Below are 22,863 nucleotides of genomic sequence, written 5' to 3' on the forward strand. Positions count from 1 at the left end.
CCCAACTCAGGGCCACAATCCAATAAAGACAATGGTGGGGATATGATGCTCATGCAGTCCGATGTGCACTGCCGCCTGGCCTCCTGACCTCTGCCTGACTGGATCACTAGGTGAATCGATAGTGGTTCCAGATCTGAATTTATCATGACATCAGCCCCAGTGACCGTGTTCACTCTATCCCACAATCACAATCTATTCCAGAGGTACATCTGTACATCCGATGATCGACAGCCATCCTCCATACATGCCACTGGTGAGATAAGCCTCCCAAGATTTGTGTCTAATCTGAAAGACCCGGCCATGATAGCTGCTCTGACATCTATGGCCATCCTGCCATGGAGGGTTCCTCAGGCTGGTAGCATGGTTGCCATTCCATCCATCCCCACAGAAATAGCTGTCAGTCTATCATGACCTGCATGCTCTTCTGCTCTTGATCCAGGATCTCATTCAGCATACTCAGGGAAATTTGTGGCATGATCTCTGTCTAGGATGGTACTTCAGGCCTGGGCCCACTTGCACAAAGCAATCTTAGCACTAAGATGACTGTAACTCCCATACTTTAACATAGGCTTACGATAAGCTTAGGGCTATGATCGCTTTGTGCAAGTGGGCCCAGGGGTTGTCATCTAGCATCCAGGGATGCTTCTCCCTAACTGGATTTATCAGTCCTGCTACCATTCCCATTGCTGTTTCCTTCCTCTTAGATTTCTTCTTAGATTTCTTCCAAGATTTAGCGATCTTAATAAATTCATTGTGAGCACCTGGACTCTTCTGGGCATATTGATGATCAGCACTTCCAGAAGGAGACAACACATTCACAACTTAAACTAACCCTAAGGTACATCTACAACTCCAGTTGTAGCTGAAAACAATCCAAGTAAACTAAGATACTGACTTAATTACAGAGAAAAACTCCGAAATCTAGTGTGCTATTACAACTCAGAAAGTTTCTGGCTCTGACAGTAGCACTTTCAGGAAAGTAGTGGAGACTTCCTGTCTGTGCAGGTGAAGAGGTTTAGAAAAGAAGATCAGTATGACAACAGATTATGGATAATGAAGTGGACTTCAGTTGAAAATCTAAAGATGTGATGACTGCTGAAAACCAGTATTTTTGGCACTGTTGTAATAGGGCTTTTTTATTTTGGAATTATGATATCCCTTGGTTTAATTCATTGTAGCAAAGAGAACATAGTGCCATGACACTGTAGCTCACCTGGATTTATAGTGAACAGTCAACAAAGACAGTCACTTAAAAGTTGCACTAAAATATACTCGCATGCAAAAGAAACAAAAGTGGTTTTAAGCAAATAGGTAACAAACACGGGACCATAAATTGATACAAGTTTTAGCATGTAGTGAAGACTGATGGTGTTATCAATATTTTTGGTTGCATTTTGGAAGCCCAGAGTAAAAACGCAACATAAAAAACGAATCGCCAAAACGCACCATTTCAATGAATATGTGGGAATCATACACCCATTTCTCGCGAAATCGAAAATGCACGAACTGTCAGAAACTGTAGTGGGTATAAACTGAGGCTGATTCTTGGACCTACCACTCCTTGGTCAACAATGCCATGTCAAACTCAAATTCAGAGAAACCAGGCTATCGGACGTTTGGAAGCTTGAGAGTCTGTCCAAGATCTTGCCCCTCATTTCAACGTTAACATAACCACAAGTTACCGTCTCCTGCATCGATACAATGCTACACAGACCACAGATGACCTTCCTCGGAGCGGTCGTCCTAGGGTCACCACTACTCGACAAGATCAGCAGATTACCCGTCAACACCAGTTACATCTGTTCCTAACTGCAAGTGAAAGTGCTCGAAACACATAACACATAATCGACACATTAGCCGGGACACTGTGATCCGACGTCTCCGTTCCAACAACCTCAGCACGTCGTCCTGTTATCCAACCACGTCATCGACAAGCATGACTTCAGTGGGCACAGGGTCATCACAACTGGCGTCATCGTCAGTGGCGGCGTGTCATCTTCTCTGATGAAAGTCGCTTTTGTGTCTCCCATGTAGACGGAAGAGTCAGAATTTGGTGGCGTCGAGGTGATCGTTTCGCTGACAGAAATGTTGTGGAAAGGGATCCATGGGGTGGACCTAGTGTCATGATATGGGCAGGGATTGGACTTAATGCGAGACTTGGACCCATGTGCTTTCTGAATGTTGGTCAAGGTCGGGGACACGGCGTCACTGCTCAGCAGTATACTGACCAAGTGACCAGACCCCACCTTGTTCCATTTTTTGCACAACATCAACAACACATTTTCCAGCTGGACAATGCTCGTCCCCATGTTGCCAGAGCTACCATGGCCTTTCTGCAACAACACAACATCCGTGTTCTACCGTGGCCAGCCCTTAGCCCTGATCTGAACCCCATCGAACACTTGTGGGATGAGGTTCAAAGGCGTCTGCACAATGTGCGCCCAGTCCCTACAACTGCCGAGGAACTACGCACAGCTGCTCTGGATGTGTGCAGGAGGATCCCTAGGGCCTTCACAAATCGTCTGATCCACTCAATGTACAGGAGATTTGTGGCAGTGATCAATGCTAATGGTAGTCACACCAGGTATTGACTGACATTTTGGGTATTGACCCGAAACTGTGTAAGCCCTTAACATTTGAAAAAAAATCAATTATGTCAACTGCCTTTTAATCCATTAAACTGTCTTCAGTCAAATTTTTGTCAATCTTGCCCTATTAGTATTTCTTGTCTTTATTGTTGAAAATAAATAACATGTATACTGCATACTCGACTTGCGTTTCTTTTGTGTGTGAGTATATAATATTACTAACAAACACATATGCATCAGGCAATTTCAGAGGAAAAGAAGATGACAGGGCCAAATGTGTCTTTTGAAAAAATATAAGGGTGTCTCAATATATACCCATGGGAAAAAGCAACTGTTCAATGAAAATAACTTCATTCTGAAATTTGATCATTCATCTTTCCATACATATTCATGAAGATATTTCCTTGACTATAAAGTCATGATTGACAATTTACATGTGCATGTTCATGCACAGCCCACACTTTGGATGTTTGAGTTGTTTGTTGGGGCATGATACTCAAACACATGGTTTTTGAATGGGAACAGCACAACATGACTGTTTATCTATCAAGTGCTCAAAACACACTTTTATTAAACCGTAAAAAATGCTAACACAATGCTAAGGCTTGCTGAAAAGTAACGTCTACACACTGTGGGTATGCTGCAAACGGGAATGACACAAAACAAATTTCCAGCCATTTTAATGTTCATAGAACACAATATCATCTCTTTAGAGATGTATCTCAAGCAGACAACGCAGGCCACAGGCCGGTTGTCCAAGAGTGACGTCACGTCAAAAAGACAGTTGGTGCATCTACAGAAACTGCCATATTAACAGCTCAGACAATTTCTGGGTTGAGACTCATTATTAGCAGTACCAGTTGAGGGAGCACAAGATACTCAACAGTGCCAGTTTTGGAGTAGAAGTGTAATGGTGTGGGAGAACACAACCCATCATTGCCAATGGCAAGTTGAACCATCTCATAGCAACAAAGGTGAGGTGAGGTGAAATGGGGTTTAACGTCGCGTCCAAGATTATTGCACTTATATAGCGACGTGCATGTACGTGTGTGTGTTTGTGTGGCTGCTTGTACTCGTCCGGACTGATGCAGATTTATAGTGCTAGCTCATTGAGATACCATGCCGCAGTTTAACATGAATACCCCACTCAGACACAGTATACTGACTCCGAGCCGACCAGTCCTTGTTTTAGCCCCTTAATGCCGAGCGCCAGACAGGGTAACAACAAGTACCATCTTTTAACGTCTTTTAGTATGATGCGGTCTGGGATCGAACACCGGACCTTCCGCTCTACCACTAGACCACAGAGGCGATCTCATAGCAACAAAGATCTACAGTAGTCAAAAGATCAAAGTTAATGGACCACAACAGATAACTTGCAGAAACATTACTTAAAAACTTTCTTTCTTACGTTTTGAGACATATTTCTCTATATACACACACACCCTTTCCTTGCCCCTTGCAGACCTGCTAACCCCCTCATCCACAACCATATACCACATCATTTAGCTAAACACAGCTTCCATTTCATAATTTTTACAAGGATACTAATGACGAGGGATCTAAAAGCACTGATTTTAACAAAATACATATGGTACCTCATTAGTGAGTGAGTGAATATGGTTTTACGCCGCTTTTAGCAATATTCCAGCAATATCACGGCGGGGGAAACCAGAAATGGGCTTCACACATTGTACCCATGTCGAGGATCGGCGTGTCTTCAGCGTGACGAGCGAATGCTTTAACCACTAGGCTACCCGACCGCCCCCAGTACCTCATTATACTGCACCGAGAAATGCTGACGCTTTAAACTGTACGTATTCAATATCCATTAGCTTCATCTTATTATTAAAAAGGGATTAGGAAAACAACATTATCGATACATAAACCTTATACACAGAAAAAGTGGAATGAAAAAATTGGCACTTGCTATCATGCAATTAAGTTAGGTGAGAAGAAATACTTACATTTTCAGTCATTGTGGGTTTGTTCTTTGGACCTCTAACATTCTTCTTCTTGTTTTTCTTCTTGTTTTTCTTCTTGGATCCTTTTGTCCCCTTGCCTTTTGGGGACACCTCTTCATCTTTGTTTTCATTTTCCTTCCCTTGTGATATTGCACTTGGCACTGCTGCAGGTGTTAAATCATCATTTACTGAACTCTCTTCTGTTTTAGAAGAAATATCTCTTGTTGTGATTGGAGCAGTTGTTTCTGATGCTGCTCCTAATGCAACAGGTACTTGGTGTTGACACTCTTCCATTTTTGGACTAACATCAAATGTTTCTTGTGGTGAAGCAGAAGACTTAATCACATTTCCTTCTATTGCTGCACTCTGCTGTTTCAGAGTCAGTGGTTTTACTTTAGGGGAAGAAGTGTCCTCTGATTCTGATGAAACTGTCATGCAGCTTTCATTTGAGACTTGATTCTGTTTAGGGTTGTTTGAGATTGAGTTTGACGGTTGATTTTCTGCATTATCCCCTGAAAGTGTTGTTGTCTGGTCTGTACTCTTGTCATTCTTCACTTCATCATCACCAGATTCATCACTTGATTCAGATTCCTCCTCACTTCCAGACTCATCATTATCAGAATGGTCCTCATTTTCACAGCCCTCTCCACTCTGCTTTTCGTTACTCATCACATGCCAATCATGGCTGACTTGGCCACTTTGTAGTGCATTATCTTCACCATTTTCACTGTTAATCTGAGACTGTTGTATGTCTGCTGAAATTCCTAACTGAGTCTGGCTGCCAGTTTTAACCTCATGTTTGGTGGTTGTGTCTGGTTGGATGTCTACTGAAGTTCCCTCTGATCGAGTCTCACTTCCAGGCATAAACACCTCAGTAGTGGTTGTGCCTGGGTGGGAATCTACTGAAGATTCCCCAGACTGACACTCTTTACCAGTAACAAACACCTCAGTGATGGTGGTGTCTGGTTGGGTGTATGTTGAAGATCCCCCAGACAGAGACCCACTGCCAGGCTCAGACACCTCAGTGATGGTGGGGTCAGGTTTGGTGTCTGTTGAAGATCCCCCAGACAGAGACCCACTGCCAGGCTCAGACACCCCAGAGGTAGTGGTGTCAGGTTTGGTGTCTGTTGAAGATCCCCCAGACAGAGACCCACTGCCAGGCTCAGACACCTCAGTGATGGTGGTGTCTGGTTTGGTGTCTGTTGAAGAACCCCCACACTGAGTCTCACTGCCAGGCTCAGACACCTCAGTGATGGTTGTGTCAGGTTTGGTGTCTGTTGAAGATCCCCCAGACAGAGACCCATTGCCAGGCTCAGACACCTCAGTGATGGTTGTGTCAGGTTTGGTGTCTGTTGAAGATCCCCCAGACAGAGACCCACTGCCAGGCTCAGACACCTCAGTGATGGTAGTGTCAGGTTTGGTGTCTGTTGAAGATCCCCCACACTGAGTCTCACTGCCAGGCTCAGACACCTCAGTGATGGTGGTGTCAGGTTTGGTGTCTGTTGAAGATACCCCAGACAGAGACCCACTGCCAGGCTCAGACACCTCAGTGATGGTGGTGTCAGGTTTGGTGTCTGTTGAAGATCCCCCAGACAGAGACCCACTGCCAGGCTCAGACACCTCAGTGATGGTGGTGTCTGGTTTGGTGTCTGTTGAAGATCCCCCAGACAGAGACCCACTGCCAGGCTCAGACACCTCAGTGATGGTGGTGTCAGGTTTGGTGTCTGTTGAATTTCCTCCACACTGAGTCTCACTGCCAACCTCAGATGCCTCAGTTGTGGTTGTGTCTGGTTTGGTGTCTGTTGTGTTTTTTCCGAACAAAGCTTCATTTTCAACTCCCTCTTTGCTGCAATGATCAATTTTAGCTCCAGCATTTGCTTGAGGTTCATGTTCACCTGTCAAGTGTGAACCTAACTTGTCTCCATTCTCATCTGAAATATATACATCTGAGTTCAGAATAGAAGAACCACAATTAAGGCTACCGGTATGTTAAGTTTACCTGAATTTAAGTTGTTTATTTTGCATTTTAGTGAATCAAATTATTATTGAATAACAAAGTAGCATCAACCTTTTCCTGCCATCAGTTAGATTTCTCAGTTAATGCATATTTGATAAAGTAGGAGAAAAAATCTATATTTGCAATATCATCAAAGCCCATGGTGATCGTAATACCTAGATCAAATTTTGATTTTACTCAGTTACAGATTTCCAAATATGTGAAAAGAATGTTTTATCTGATTAAACTTTTGATGATAAAAGATAAGAATTAGATTAGTGGAAGAAACATGCATGCCATACTTCAGCTTCATCAGTACAGCAGTTACTTTCTAAAAGATCTTGACAGATGCAGACATTGATGGATACAGGGCAAAAAGTCTTACAGAAAGGCAATCTACAAAACCAAATTACCAGAAGTGAAATCCTGTCCACAGTTTAAACAAAACTTATCATTCTCTGTAATATTTCCTCCACAAAGAGAGCCATCATCATTTTTTCCTGGGCATTTCTTTGATGGTGTACAGAACAAACTTCGGTCAATCCGCCAACCACACTCTTTGCAAAAGTTAGCTTTGGAATCTGAAGAGATTTGTGCTCCACATTGCTTGTTCTTGCCTGGGCATGTGATTACATCTACTGGAGGTTCTGATTCTTCTGCAGTACAGCTTGAACCACAATTTGGACAAAAAAGGAATGTTTCCTCTTCTGTGTAATCACATGGAGTGCCATCTTCTTTCTTGCCAGAACACTTCATTCTAGCTTGTGATGGGTTCTGGAAATATATATTTAATTTCATTCAAAGTAATTTTCCATCTATTTCTACATTTCATTCATGAGAAAATAGTCCAAGGATTTCCATAAAAAGTCTTAAACACACCACACCTGCCAAATTTAGGTAATACATAACTTATCTCTTTAAGAGAAACCAGGTAACCAACACGTACCTGTAATTGTTTTTTTCAGTTAAAGGAATTAAATTTGATATAAAATTATTTTGATATCTATTGGATACATGAACACTAAGGTACTAGAGGTACAGAAACTCAACTTTATTCATTGACATAATTAAGAATTGACTTTCGCAAGCTCCGACGTTCATACAGTTTGGCCCTCACTCAATGAAAGTTCATACTCCAAAGAACTCACACAAAGTGAAAATCAATTCTTATAATTTTTTGTATCACTATTTTGTACCTAAGAGGATCTAGATCTATACACAATATTTAGTACGTGTGACTTCATGTTTACACTGACAGCCATACAACAACCAGCTGTAACGCGGAATAAAATAGTTCCTCAAAATGAGAGTTGACATGAATGTATGTATGCTCCACATGCTCTACAGAAACAACTTTTGTTGTTTCTTTACAACAAATATATTCAAATAATATCCTCAATAGATGCGAAATGTCTGTTAAGAACTGCCTCAGTAAGTCAGTCACAGTGGCAGCGCGTCGTAATACATTTACATTAAGTACAAGACGTCAAAATGGCCGACAGGATAAACGTGACGGGAGAGATTTCTGAAATTGTCAATGAACCTGTGCCGATTACATGTTTTAGTCATCATTGGTCAATCATTGAAAGGTGATTAAAGATGTGTTAATTAGACACTAAGGTAAATTCATAGATTGCTTTAGACTGCACTGTCAGCCTAGACACGGATTGAGTCAACACTTCGATAGTTTGGATGTGCATTTCTTCGTTTAGTTCACTATAGATTTGGTTGTAGTGAGGATATTTGTAAACGATCATGCAGTCAAACTCTCTGACGTTTCTCAATGTAAACTGAAATCCTGAGTTCAAGATTAAAGGGTCTAAATGTTCAGAAAGAATGCTTCTGTATGTATTCATGCATTCCCAGGGGTTTCCCCAGGAATGTGGAAGTAATCCATCAGTGTTTACGTCATTTCAAGAACACAGTCTCGTGAAAAACACATGAACGTCAAATTACGTCGTTTAAACACTTATGAACGACAATTTTGCTGTCATGTGACCAACCTCTCGTCCAATGGAAAAGCTGAATATTGTGTAAACTTCAAATTAAAATATTATAGGATTATTGATGGCATTATCATGAGCATCAAATATCTCATAATATTTTATGCTGATAAATATATCTTCTCATATGAATATATCAAATGTATATTATGCTGTTGATAAAGCAGCACCTCTAAATGTGCAAGAGTCAGCAATCTGAGAACAAGAGATACAAAATAATATCAATCAGATTTAGATCTTATTACATGTGAAATAATTATGCCTTTCATACATAACTTATTAAATAGAATATATTCAACAGGCCAGCTTCAACTAGTTTGCACTTAAGGCATAATTGTACCTAATAAAAATGTCCCAAGACATAATCCTTATAACTGCAGGGGAATAAGTATAAATAGTGTATTTGGAAAGCTATTTGCAACAGTAATTACTAAAGATTAATGAAATGGTTCGGATATGCAGTAACAGGTAACTTGTTCTCACTTACTGATTGTATATCAAAGTATTTAAGTAAAAGTAAAGGTAGATTCTAAGTTGCCTTTCAGTACTTTTAAAAAAGCATTTCATTTTGTAGATAAAACAAACCTTACATATGCTCTAAAAAAATGTGGTCTAGCTTTTAAAATGTTGAATATGATCTGGTCTATGATATAATGACAGTAATTCTTGCGAATCCTCTACCTGTATTACATTTTTGCCATAAATCCTGTATTTTGGCTTCAGTCACACTATTTAAAATTTTCAGATTTTCAACAGACGTCCTCTTTAGTGTTAATTACACAATTAGTTGTTCCCCATATAGCACAATAGCAACCCAAGCTATGATGTGCATAATGGCGGGAATCTCACTTATTTTCTGTGTGTGCTTGAGTCAACACCTATTGTTACAGTTGTAACGATCTAGCACTTGGTAGTAGTCACATTAGTCTAAGATTATTCTAATAGTTTTCAATAAAACAGACACAGTAAGTCAATACATGTAATAATAGTTGCTAATTGGAGTGACGATTGTATGCATGTGAGTATAGGCTGGTGTGAGGTGTGCTGTAGGTCGTAATGGAGTCTCCGTCTACTCCTGGTTGCAAGAAGTGTGATCATTCATGATCACAGGAGATCCTCATCATACCTGCTTGAAGTGCAGAGAGGTCATACGTAGAGAGGAGTCAAGCAGTGCACCAAACATCTAAGAAAGCATTCCTAAAAGTAAGCTGAGGCTGTAACTAGGCTAAAAGGCGTGAAGCGGCGAAGAAGGAAGTTGAAGTCATTACGGCTGTCGACAATGATCACGCCTCTGACTCTACCCCATCCCCTGCGCTCTCCATGAGCCTGATAAAACAACTATTGAAGCACAGCAGGGATGATAAAGTCGATGTTGAGACACCGTTCTCTGCCTTAAACCAAGATATGAAGATGATAAAGAATAGACAGACAGCTCTGGCTAAGAAGAGTTCCATGGTCAAGAGGCCGCATGGGGGACAACCGTTCAGCCGTACGGCCAGCCAGGTATAAGCTTTTCCCTACCGTGATACACGGGCAACTAGATCTTCGCTTGGGTCTCAGCAGGATACCACAAGGCAATACTCCCGAGCTAAGACACTGTGCGGTTGTCGCACAGACTCCACAGCAACCCAGCCAACCGGCCTACCGTATGATCACCATCAACCAACAGTACCCAAACCAACTGCACGGACCACACGGGACCGTCCAGCTGATCGAGTGGGGATTACTGTACAGGCTCCGTTATGCACAGGCAGCCATAATAAGCCACACGGACCTTAATCATACTGGAATCCTGGACACCAGTGGATGATGAACTGCACGGGGCACACATTTAGTGTACCAAATATTATGAATATCCACAAATAACCCACCCACCCACCGTGAGCTACCCACGGTCACTCGGAGGCAGAAGCGGAGTGTTATGAAGAGATTAATCAGGCTGACGACTCACCCCATCGAAAGTCTACTACCCTTACCTCCATTGAAGCGGAAGTTGTATAGAACACATGATGCTCCACTTCCGGATTATCAAAGTTTGGACGAAGTCTTTATGAAGTTTGTACGCAACCTTAATACTAATGTCACGTTACCTGTTTCACGGATTAAGGATCTGTCCTAAGTATCCAGATATTCAATGGACATTGGCACTTATATCAACTGGTTTGTCACCGGAATCAGACACATCATAACACCATAACAGACATCTTATGAAGGCATACCCGGAGAGACTCCTATGACTATTAGGACAGATCAAGTCAGACTCATCCACAGCCATCTAGACATCATAGTCAGAATGCAGGAAGACTTACTCTCCACCTGGATATCTCCACAGCTATTATGGGTTCAGCGTCAACAACTTCTAGCAGAGATTCGTTCAAGAGCTGTTTCCAGCCAAACCAAGAGGTTGATAATGTCACAACTAATTTCTGCTCCCAAGACATTCAACGGCAAAGTGGGACAATTCCAAGCATCAACCTAGCTGCCAAGGTACATGGATCTTCTCATCCCAAGAAGCGTCCCTGGGTTCAGATGGACTCATCATATAAACAGCCTCCTGAGTTTGTCCCCTCCGGGAAGGATTCATTCCAACCAAGTTGGGGGTACGACATGCGTCAGTCTTCTCAGGAATCTTTTGTCAGTCAACTATAAGGAACGAGGATCCTATCGCTGGGGCAGATCTAGCGGCAGATGTGACTTCCTTGCCACCAATTCCAATATTATAGACCCTTTCGAACTGGTTATGTCTATGGACTACGATTTACCCCTACTGTCTTTCAAAATAATGCAGACTCCAGGGCCAGGAAGAGGAAGGGGAGTCCGACTGCTGGATTCTAGACGTCGTGGCTCACAGATACAAACTGCACTTCAAGGAACATCCTATCTTGAAAACTCAAGCCGTCAGCCGCAGATTTCATCTACCTTGTCTCCGAATGGCTTGCTTCTTTAGTAGCTTCCTGACGGCCAGATCTGCTGCTGCTAGCTTGGCTCCAACAGATGAAATCTGCGTCCGACGGCTTGAGTTTTCAAGATAGGATGTTTCTTGAAATGAGCCACAACATGTAGAATCTAGTGGTCAGGCGTAATCTGCTTCCAATTTTCTGTGTTTGACAAAAGGCACCCTCCCACTTGGCGCGGAGTCGGCATTATGTTGAAGACAGTTGGCGTAAATTGCAGTCCATAGACATAACCAGTTCGAAAGTTTCTATAACGTCGGAGGGGTGGTAAGGGTGTCAGAACTTACCTTAACCTCCGATTTCCCACGGCGATTGTTACCTTGTTTCTTGTAGTCTGGTTGGCGAAAAGAATCCAGCAAAGATTGTCGTTTGTCGTACCCACAACTGGAATTAATCCGTCCAGGTGGGGACAAACTTCTTCTTAGGAGGCTGTTAAGCAGATGAGAATATAAAGTCCCATGGATGTTTCTGAGGCTGTGATGATCCATGGGTCTTAGCAGCTAGGTTAATAGTTGAAGTTTGGAAACGTTCTACAATGTCTTGTCACACCTCATCTATGATATGACCTAATTTTCCATTGAATGTTATAGCAGCTTATATAGGTTGTGCTGTAATCAACCTCTTGGTTTGATTCGAAACAGCTCTGGATCGGATCTGGGCTAAGGGTTGTTGACGCTGTAACCATAGGAGTTGTGAAGACATCCAGACTTGGGAGGAGACTAAGTCTTCCTGCATCCTGAAGATAGTGTCTAGAAGGCTATGGATGAGTCCGACTTGATCGTTCCTAACAGCCATGGGTCTTTCTCCGGTTACTCCTTCATAGGGTGGCAGTAATGGTGGAAAAATATGTCTGATAACTTTCGGTGTATTCCCGCTGGGGTGAGTCATCAGCCTGATCCTCCTAATCAGCCTCTGCCTCAGAGTGACCTTGGGTAGCTCCGGTAGGGGGTGAGTAATCATAGTAATCATCGTCTACCCCGGGGGTTTCGTCCTCCTCCCGTGTCCATGATTCCATCCTCCCGGTCGACTGACCTGTCAGTAGGATGGTTTACTGGACTATCACGTGGGGTCTGTGCGGCTGGCTCTGTAAGCCACGGTAAGCCCAGGGGCTGACCGGTCGGCCCGGTGTAGCCGTACGGTGTTGTCACGGCCGACTGGCTGGATGATTGGTCCGTTGGCTGAGTTGCCGAAGGCGTCTGGCCCATGGAGCATGTGACAACCGTACAGTTCTTTTGTGGGTGGCTGGTTAGACGGCTGGCTGTATTGCCGTGGACGTCTGGCCCTTGGATACCGTGCAGCACCTTTACCATATTGTCTCCTGGTATAATAAAGCCTGCTGTCTTATACCCAGCTGGTCGAATAGCTCTGGGAGTTTGGCTGGCTGGCCATACGGCTCAGCTTGGTCATCTGAGGGACGCCCTACAGCCGTGTTTGAAGTGTGAACAGATGGCATTCCTCTCAGGTCTTGTGACCGGGGAATTCTTTGCCAGAGCTATCTCCTTGATTTTGTCATCTCTTCATCCCACACTGAGAGCTTTGTCTCTAACATGCTCTTCACCATCTCCTGTTATTGCTGAAATAGTTGGTTTATCAGACTCATAGAGAGTCCAGGAGATGGTGGGATATCCGGAGGGGGAGGCGCTGGGGTGGAGGCTGATTTCACAGCTGAGATGTTCTCCACCTTCTTCTTAGCAGCCTCCCTTAGTTGTAGCCTCAGCCATCTATGAGAAGGTTTTCTCATCAGCATTTACGCACTTCTCACACCTCTTGTCTTTACTACAAGAAGTGCCTCTTGAACTTCGTTCAGCTTTCATGAGGATCTCCCATGACCATGAACCGGCCACCCAGGGATGGAGGGAGACTGCATGTTGACCTCACAAAGAGCACCAAACACCAGCTATAGTTATGTGGGTGTTATAATTTTCAGCAGCAAATGAGGTTGCCGCCATTATGATGTCATGGCTTGGGTGGTTACGAGACTACTTGGCAACAACTAATTGTGTGATTGACAGTGTTAAAAATCTGAAAATTTTAGTTAGTGTGATATAAGCCAAAATACAGGATGTAATAGAGGTAGAAGTTTGGTAAGAATTACAACAGTTTCTACTCCCTTCTTGTCATCCATGTTTCATGGTATAACACTCTACCTGTGTATTTGATGTTATTCACTTGATGCTCTATTAATGACTTTTTTACAGATAATTAGCAGTAGAACCACTTCAAATACCTGAAACAGACCACGCAAAAAAACTGAGGGTGTCAAGGATAAATAACAGTGTGTGGCATTTTTTGTGTCTGGGGTAATTATTCAATCTAAGATTGGGTTATACATGTTATAAATCCAGGTCTAATGTGGTGAATGTGTTACACATCATGTAATATGCACATGGCATGAGGCATGCTGGGTTATCCTACCAGGTAGACTTGTGAATTTGAATTCTCACAATTGGAATCAGTATTGAACCCAGGGCCAAAATAGGAAAATTTCAGCCAGACAAATCCAAAATGTGCCTACATGGAATTATTGTTCAAAAAGGGAGTGTATCATTAATGTTAAGACTGATTTTTCTATTATTTATACTACTTGTCAGTGGCTCAGTCAAACCCAGTCCAACGCCACATCAGCAAATATTATCACAGTCTGATTCAGGTACGATAGCAATAACAAATCCCAGCAAGTGCAGTAACGATGATATCATGAAGGCTTTTGGTTTTGGTTTGGTTTGTTGTTTAACGCCGCACTCAGCAATATTCCAGCTATATGACGGCGGTCTGTAAATAATCGAGTCTGGACCAGACAATCCAGTGATTGACATCATGAGCATCGATCCATGCAAATGGGATTGATGACATGCATCAACCAAGTCAGCGAGCCTGACCACCCGATCCCGTTAGTCGCCTCTTAGGACAAGCAGACTCGCCTTTTACAGACCTATTCTACCCTGGGTCTTCAAGGGCCATCATGAAGGCAATAATGAAACTTCAAAGTCAGATTTAAATTTTTAGTGACAATTTCACGAAACTTGATAACACCATATTATCACCACCAAAATTGCAAACGAGTTTAGTCAGGATATGGCTATAAAAACACCTTTACCTATTCTTAAGAAATTGTTCAACAGATCCTTCACACTGCAGTTTTTCCAGAGGAGTGCGGAAAGACTAATATCTGTCACTTATTGAAGGGAGGTAATAAGGATGAGCCAGATAATTACAGGGGAATATCTCTGATACTTTATGCAAAGACGTATATAGAATATACGTCCGTGCTTTATGTAAGGTATTGACTTCCATTGTGAAACACAAGCAGGTTTTAAACCAGGATACTCCACCACAAACCAAATAGTTACTCTTCAAGCAACTGTACTGAAATACATCTCAAAGACCAAGGGTAGATTTTATTGCATCTCTATTGACTTTTCAAAGGCTTTCGACGGCGTAAAACAGAATATTCTTTAAAAAAACTTAAATCAAGTGGGAGTAAATGGGAACTTTCTATGATTACTATCATCAATGTACACCAGCATATCATCAGTTGTTCAAATGAAGGATGGTCTTTCTGACTATTTCACCTTTAAGGTTGGCACCTGTCAGGGATGTGTTTTGAGCCCAAAACTTTTTATTATATGAACTTATGATGTTGGAAAAAAATGGTGGTCATGGCATATTTATTAGTAGTGAGATACCACATCTATTTGCATTATTATACACAGAGGATGTATCGTCAATGTATTGACAGTTTTGAGAAAATAGAAAATAAATGTTCTTGAAAATATCTGTTTATTCACTGGAATGGAAGTAAATCTTAACAAAACTAAAATTATTGTGTTTTAACAAGGTGGAATATTGAAAAGTTATGAAAAATGGTATGGTCTATCTATATGGCTAGAGCAGTAAAATACTGGTGCAGACTCCTTCATCTTGACACTCACAGATTACATCGTCAAGCCAACTTAATACTAAAATCACTTGATGAGGTGGGAAGAGGAACATGGGCTACATCTATTATAATCATTTTGTTCAGCTTAGGACTGGTCTGGTTACAACAAGAAACCGATGATACACATTATTCCTATAAGAATTTACGCAAGGTCTATCATATAACCTTTCTTCACAGCATAACAGTGATAGTCATCTGTTTCTTACTGCCCCACATATGCTCTGACTCAACATTTGAACATGAACAATACAATATATTTGACATCAATGCAACAAAAAGTTTGTTTTCATAATTATTTCACAGTTATCTATTTTGTCTCAAACTATAAAGTCATGTATCATTAAAAAGAAAGATTAAATTATCTGCATGTATGAGAAATGATTACAATATTGATGATTACATTTTTGGTGATATTCCAGACTTGTGATGAATAATAGTAGTCCAGATTCTTGATGTCAGCTTGATAATAAAATGATTAAACATGATAAAATGTTTGTCCTTTTAATTGCATACTCCTCTTAAATGCATCCATTTTATTAACAACTGATTTACGTAATTAACAAAATTCAAGTTGTACAGTCCATGGTACAACTGTGAGTATAATGGTTTATTATTGGGAGTTGATTATGGTTTCATACAAAACTGAGGTCTGATGTATAAAGGGACCACTTCTACCATTATGCATGCGCGCATTGTTTGAGCAATGTTTTACTTTCTTCAATTTAGCAAGAATATACCTTTGCTAATAACAAGATATATGCAGATGAACACACAGTAACTTCCTCATAATTATTGTTTTTATGGTAAAAAGAAAACACACAATAATGTCAGTACACGTTTTCTCACTTAAACAGATTTCTCAAATTCTAATCATGCCATTCTTTGACTAGAACATATTATGTTTTAAGCAAAGATGTAACGATATCTGCCAACAAACATGGAATAATAATCTCTGTCAAGGAAAATTTTAATGATGAACATCTGACCAATTGTATTGATATAGCCATCAATCAAACAACACTTGTTTGGTTTAGCTGTTCTAATCATAATCTATTGGTAGAGGCAGGTTGGCATTATAAAATAATGAGGCCAGAATGTCTATGTCCCTTTTGTATTGTGCCATATATAGAAACTGAATTCCACTTTTATCTCAAATGTCCATTCTACTTAAATTTGAGGGAACAGGTACTTCCTAAATATAATTGATATGTCCAACTCTGGATAAAGTAAAACAATTATATAGCTGCAACCCCTATGTTATAAGAAGCTTTGCAAAGTATGTATTTCTCGCTCTCAAGAAAAGGAACACTCTTCTTAAAGATGTGCCAGTTATGTAGTACTATGCCATTGTAACAATGTGAGACTGATTGTTGCCAGTGTGTGTAACATGTGTTAGAACCCCATCCACTGGGCGTTCATATAGGTTATGACCGGCCTCAGTAACCTTTTGTACATCCTTCCCAACACTCCGATGAGTGTTGACCACTTGTTCGTGGCTTGTGGGTGCTTTGTGAATCGGTTCCCTGATGTAATAGGCAGCGCTGTCTGTACAGGTGAACTGATCAATCAATGTACCTTGTATAATTGGCCGGTGGCCTCCTTATGGAATAAACACATTCTTTCGGTCTTTGACAAGGCACTACACCATCAGTTTTAAAGCTATTTAGTTCATTTTTTTTATTTTGGAGGTATGACATTGTAGATTATGAATCCACTCTTAACTCAATACAGACCACGTGGTAACCTTCCCCATCTTTTTCAAATTTTATATGTAATAATTTCCATGTACATGTGGAATATGGAAGACAAATTTACACATGACATAATGAACGATTTTGCAATTTCTGTTTGTCCAAATATTTTAAATATACTGAAGTTAAATACCATATGATATTGTGATATTGGTGATATTGGTCCTTTATGTGGATATTGATGGATACATTCCTTGAACACGGTAATAGAGTAATTTTTTCATATCACTTATCGGTAGTAATTACAATATTTGCATTTTGTTTTCATTCATTTGCTGTAGCAAGAACGTGAGAGGCCTCAACGGTGACATATCCGGCAATAGATATCAGTTCTTCCAAAGTGCTACGCTTATGGTTTTATTATATTGTGAAAGTTGCAACTAAAATAACTTGATATTAAAATATAGCATTTCTGATAAATAATAGTTTTAGATACAATTCATCCGGTCATTGCATCAAAATTAAATCAAAGTTCTTTTTATGATATAGGTCTTCTCATTCTTCAATCATCCAATAGGCATCCCTTAGTGCAGAGCAGCAGGAATGGTGCCAAACACAAGTCAACAAGTAAAAATTATAGTCCATAATAAGCAAATTTTGAATCCGCGAAAAAAATGACGATCAATATTTCAAGACTTTCCAAATTGGAGTGTTGTTCCCCTTTAATAGTAGGTAGTGTTAGAAATTGGCACTTGTCCTGTAGTCCTTGCCAAACTGCCCAATAGTAAAGGTATCATAAGGACTAGTAGAAATTTGCCATTTTTAAGGGATTTGCTACATGTTATCATTATAAGTGAGTGAGTGAGTATGGTTTTACGCCGCTTTTAGCAATATTCCAGCAATATCACGGCGGGGGACACCAGAAATAGGTTTCACACATTGTACCCATGTCGGGAATCGAACCCGGGTCTTCGGCGTGACGAGCGAACGCTTTAACCACTGGGCTACCAGACCGCCCCTATCATTATAAGGACTAGCGGACTAAAAAGGTAGTTTCAACACCTGGTAGGACCTGCATGGTTTGTTTGTTTGTTGTTTAACGCCACACTCAGCAATATTCCAGCTATAGATATGAAGGCGGTCTGTAAGTAATCGAGTCTGGACCAGACAATCCAGTGACTGACAACATGAGCATCGATCCATGCAATTGGGATCAATTACAAGCATAGTCACCTTTTATGGCAAGCTGAAGACCAATTCTACCCCGGATCTTCACGGGTCGAAGGACCTGGTGATAAAGTAAGTTTCTTACACACCTGTGGGTGAGAAACCCATTTGAGATAACTGGTATCAAACATATCTGTGAGATCGAATTCCAGGCCAGTGATTGGCTACTCCATGGTGATGGCCTGAGGTCAGATGATGACGGACTACTTTTCTGATTGCAAGTCATTGATAACTTGCTCGTGCTTCAGTCGAATGTTCACCTACGTCTGTGTTGAACCACAGGACGGTGTAATTAATAATAATAATAATAAACAAACTTGTCCTCTTCTGCGAGTTTGTTCATTATTATTTTCAGTTGTTATGTTATCTGTTGTTATGTCAACATTATCGGGTTTTTTATAGTGTGAACACATATGTCCCTCCTCTTCAACCCTCACTTCGAAATCGAATAAAATTCAAAATACATCACGCAAACTAATACACATCACAGTTTTGAATTCCCCCTTCTTGTCCATTGTATTGACTACATTTTTAATTTTTCGTTAAAATCTTTTTGAGATTTGCATCTGTATATATTTTTACATACTATAGAGCCAACTCAACATAAAAACCAATGTTTCCAATTTTGGGGGGCCATAGTTTGCGAATAAATGATGCTCAAACTTGACCACTTTATGTCAGTGTAAATGACAGCAATAATGACTAGTTGCAGGTAAATATTATGAAAACAAGTTATCTCCCCTCGTAATATTGACCTTTGAAGTCAACATGGCTGAGACAACTCTGACAAAAAGAGTTTTTCCTTCGTCAAGGAAGCATTATCATCAACCAAGACCCGCTGAAATTCATCTTAATGGGTGAGTGAATATTAATAGAATATTATGACCTGTGCTATCTATGTTGGTTCATTGATAATTATTGAGAAATTGAACGACCATGATTACTTGATAATAACATGATTGACAACATAGTCTTGATCTGTTTTATTAAAAGTATATTTCAGCCATTTGCCACATATCAAACTTAACTAGAAATGCTTCCTGGCATATATTCAGTTGCAGGAAATTTCAATCTTAGCTAAAGATATGCTTCATAAAAGTTATATGCTGTCTGATACCTTGGGGTCCGTTTAGGGATTCAGTACAATTTCATTTGTGAAATATTGCAATTATTCTTGTTTCTTAAATTTTTCATAGATAATTTATATACTTTTACATACAAGTGATGAACTCAGTGACGAAATAGTTTCAACATTGGCCAGATTTGTATGCAATGTCTACTGTCCAAAAGGCCTCTCCGTGACAGATATTCCAGAGCTCAGATGGTATCTCTTCTACAAACATATGGCAGAGAGTGACAAGCTACCACCAACACTGGGTGCTCTAAAGCAGCATATTCTGAGGGTTCATATTCAAGCTTATGTGTAGGGTCAAGCCAATTTTGCCCTTTAGATCCAATTTGATCCCCTTTAACATGGATTCTATAAGGAGAAAGATAACCGGATCAAACCAACAACAATGGATGTTCTCCCAGCCCCCACAGCTATTATTGAGATTGTGAGGTGTCAGTATAGGAAAGACTGTTTGACCCAAAGATGTACATGTCGATCAAACAACTTGTCATGTACAGAACTCTGCCTCTGCACCTCAGTGTGTGAGAATGACGATGACACAAATATGTCACCTAATGATGGTGATGACAGTAATGACATGTTTGATGACACTCTGTGAATATGATATCAAGATACATATCAAGAATTGTGACTTTATTATTCAAGACTTCAAGGGACCCTTTTGGTGTTATTTGACTATGACAATTCTATGTGACATTTTGAAAATTTAAATGCCAAGGCATTTATGGATACAGATGGCTCTTATGTTGGAACTCTTATGTTGCTGAGTTGCTGGAGAAACATATAACCATAGGTAATTATTGGATATATGACAGTTTTTAAGTGGTCATATGATAATTAAGGTACAATATATTCTTAAACAATTTTACTTTGTGATAGACAGTTGTAACATGTATAAGATTCCATCCACACAAAGATGTATATACGTCCATGATCCACACTACTGATAATATTAAGATATTAGAAAAGTTGAGGTAGTTTTTTTGTTAAGAATGTTAAATCATTACCTGAAGCATGTCTACATTACATATGACTATGAGTAGGCATTGTATCACATATAAACAATTAAATGACAAAACAAACACCTCAGAAGCCTTAGACTTGACTAATATTGGCAAAAATGGCTACCACCTTGAAATCCAAGATGGCCACCAAATGAATGATGGCAAGTTTGGAACATTGGTTTTCATCATCTGTACATTGAAAGCTTTCAGAATATATATAGTTTTGCTCATCTCAATTTTCTTTTAACAAAAGTTCATAAGGAACTGGACTATTCTGTCTACCATTTACTGTCATTTTAGGCAAAGCAAAATTAACGAAAGTGACTTCTGAAAATTAGGTACATTGTTAATCTCGCCAGATCACAAATACACGGCATTATTTACTGCGTCTTTACTGTCACACTGCGTGTTTAGAAATCTAAATATCAGATATTTTAGTGATCACGGGTATCAAATCATTAATGATAATTCTGAAACGTCGCTGATAAGCCTAGAATCGTTTGGAATGTTTTGGAAAATATGCATACACGAATGCCAAAGTGTACATTCCGCCATATTGGATGGTGTTTACAAAATAATGGTTATGAGACGCCTATTCGATCAGGTATATTTCAAACTCAGCTGCTATACATGCATCCCCAAATTTCTCATACATTTTAGAAACAAATGACAAATGGTCTCCGTCACCAGTGCAAATTATCAAGATGAAATCATGTGAAATAAATTAGGTGTGGAAAAGAACACTGTGCTCGGAAAACTGAACTTGCTGAATTGTAAACAAAGCAAAATTCAGATTTTACATTGTGTAGCATTTTTAGAGGTACTTTCATCTAATTGTTGCTTACATTGGCTCGAACACACATTTGAAAATATTCATGGGAAGAGTATTGTTGCACAAATCAAGGAATCACAAATATATACATTACAATGAGGTATAAACGTTTAACTCCGCATTCAGCGTGTTCTTTCTTTTTGTCTAGTTTGCATTATCATCATTGCCTTGATAATCCTCAGATATGGCAGAAACCTTTTCGTGTAGGGTCACATTATTCACAAGTAGTAAGCAGTACATAGGATGACGTCACTTATGACAACTAGTGGTGTCATTTATTAATGCGCTACTGCGATTATCTGAATAGAGAAAATGCATTGATTTGATGCTAAAAAGGTGTGATTTTAGGGTGTGTAAGAAACAGGTTACTGCACTCGTGCCTGTCAGATACCATTGATCTTACAACTTGTTGTTCCAAAGCGTTTCTAACTCGCAGAGATATGTTTTGAAACAACTCGTTGTGATATCAATGGTATCTGACAGGCACTCGTGTAGTAATCTCTATATACGTGATTTTGATAACAGCGACGTCACACGTAGCGCTGGCTTTATCAAAGAAAAAATGTGTATCTTAATTTGTAATGAAATGACTTATTACCTTGTAATATTTGGTGAGCTGATAATTCATCCTTACTGTAGACCATAATAAATCCAATAACTGTGCAATATGGGCAATGTTTTGGTTTTCATTCCATAACTTTATGATAACTTCTTTCGTTTCGTAACTCAATATTCTGCAGATTGGAATTTCGATCGGAAGAAAGTTAGCAGACGACAAAATAACGTACGTGTCACGTGACGTTCACGTGATACGCTTGTTAAATATTTATAGAAAACAAGCAATTGCTTCTGGTAGTTACTGTGTGCAGCGGGAAGTTTTTAGTACACGAAAACTGGGCTGTAAAGTCGCCATTATCAAAATCACGAATACGTATCGACAATGACTGAATACATATACAAATAAAGATCTAATAGATACACCTTCGGCCTCGTCAATTTGTTTATTGACATTATAGAATATTATCACAGTTACATGGTTCTGTGCATAGGTTCACATTTGATTAAATTGTTCAGTAAAGGCAATACCCACCCCATCGGACTAATTAGTACAAGCGAACCGGAACATGTTATTGTACAACGAATGGACTGGGTATATACCGTAAAAGACAAAGATTAGACGTGTGCTTACCCCAATAGGTGTGTTAAAATTAGCGAATGCCAGTGTCCATACCAACGACGGTTGCAAGCGTCTATTGAAACAAATTATTCTTAAAAAATGACACCATGAAGGCAACCTTAACAATGCGCATGCTTAAAGTATCTGGTCATACCCTTTCCCGGAAAAAGCCTCCTTTCGGTTTAGAGGTGTTGTTTCATGAAAGCGAAAATACACATGAATATGATATGGTGTCAACTGAACCACTGGAATCAATATACTTTGAAACAATACGACCCATACCGTATTTATCATACAACATATAAACACAACTTTCTCTGTTACAAGCTGGATCTCATAGACAAGTCCTGTGGAC

At 40.1% G+C, this 22,863-nt stretch overlaps 1 protein-coding gene across 1 annotated transcript in view; it reads right to left on the reverse strand.

Moving 5' to 3' along the window:
* LOC124137117 (E3 ubiquitin-protein ligase rnf213-alpha-like) overlaps positions 1–22,604 on the reverse strand; it is a 389,816-nt gene extending 367,212 nt beyond the window's left edge. The window contains exons 1-3 of the mRNA XM_048383821.1: positions 22,521–22,604; positions 6,962–7,322; positions 4,556–6,483 (exon numbers count right to left, since the gene is read on the reverse strand). Of these exons, the coding sequence (XP_048239778.1) occupies positions 4,556–6,483; positions 6,962–7,304 (2,271 nt within the window). The 5' untranslated portion in view covers positions 7,305–7,322; positions 22,521–22,604. The remainder of the gene's footprint in view (positions 1–4,555; positions 6,484–6,961; positions 7,323–22,520) is intronic.
* Positions 22,605–22,863: the final 259 nt, after the last annotated feature.

This window comes from Haliotis rufescens, unplaced genomic scaffold (assembly GCF_023055435.1).
Source record: "Haliotis rufescens isolate VD_foot unplaced genomic scaffold, xgHalRufe1.0.p SCAF_5, whole genome shotgun sequence".
NCBI classification, from domain to species: Eukaryota; Metazoa; Mollusca; class Gastropoda; order Lepetellida; family Haliotidae; genus Haliotis; species Haliotis rufescens.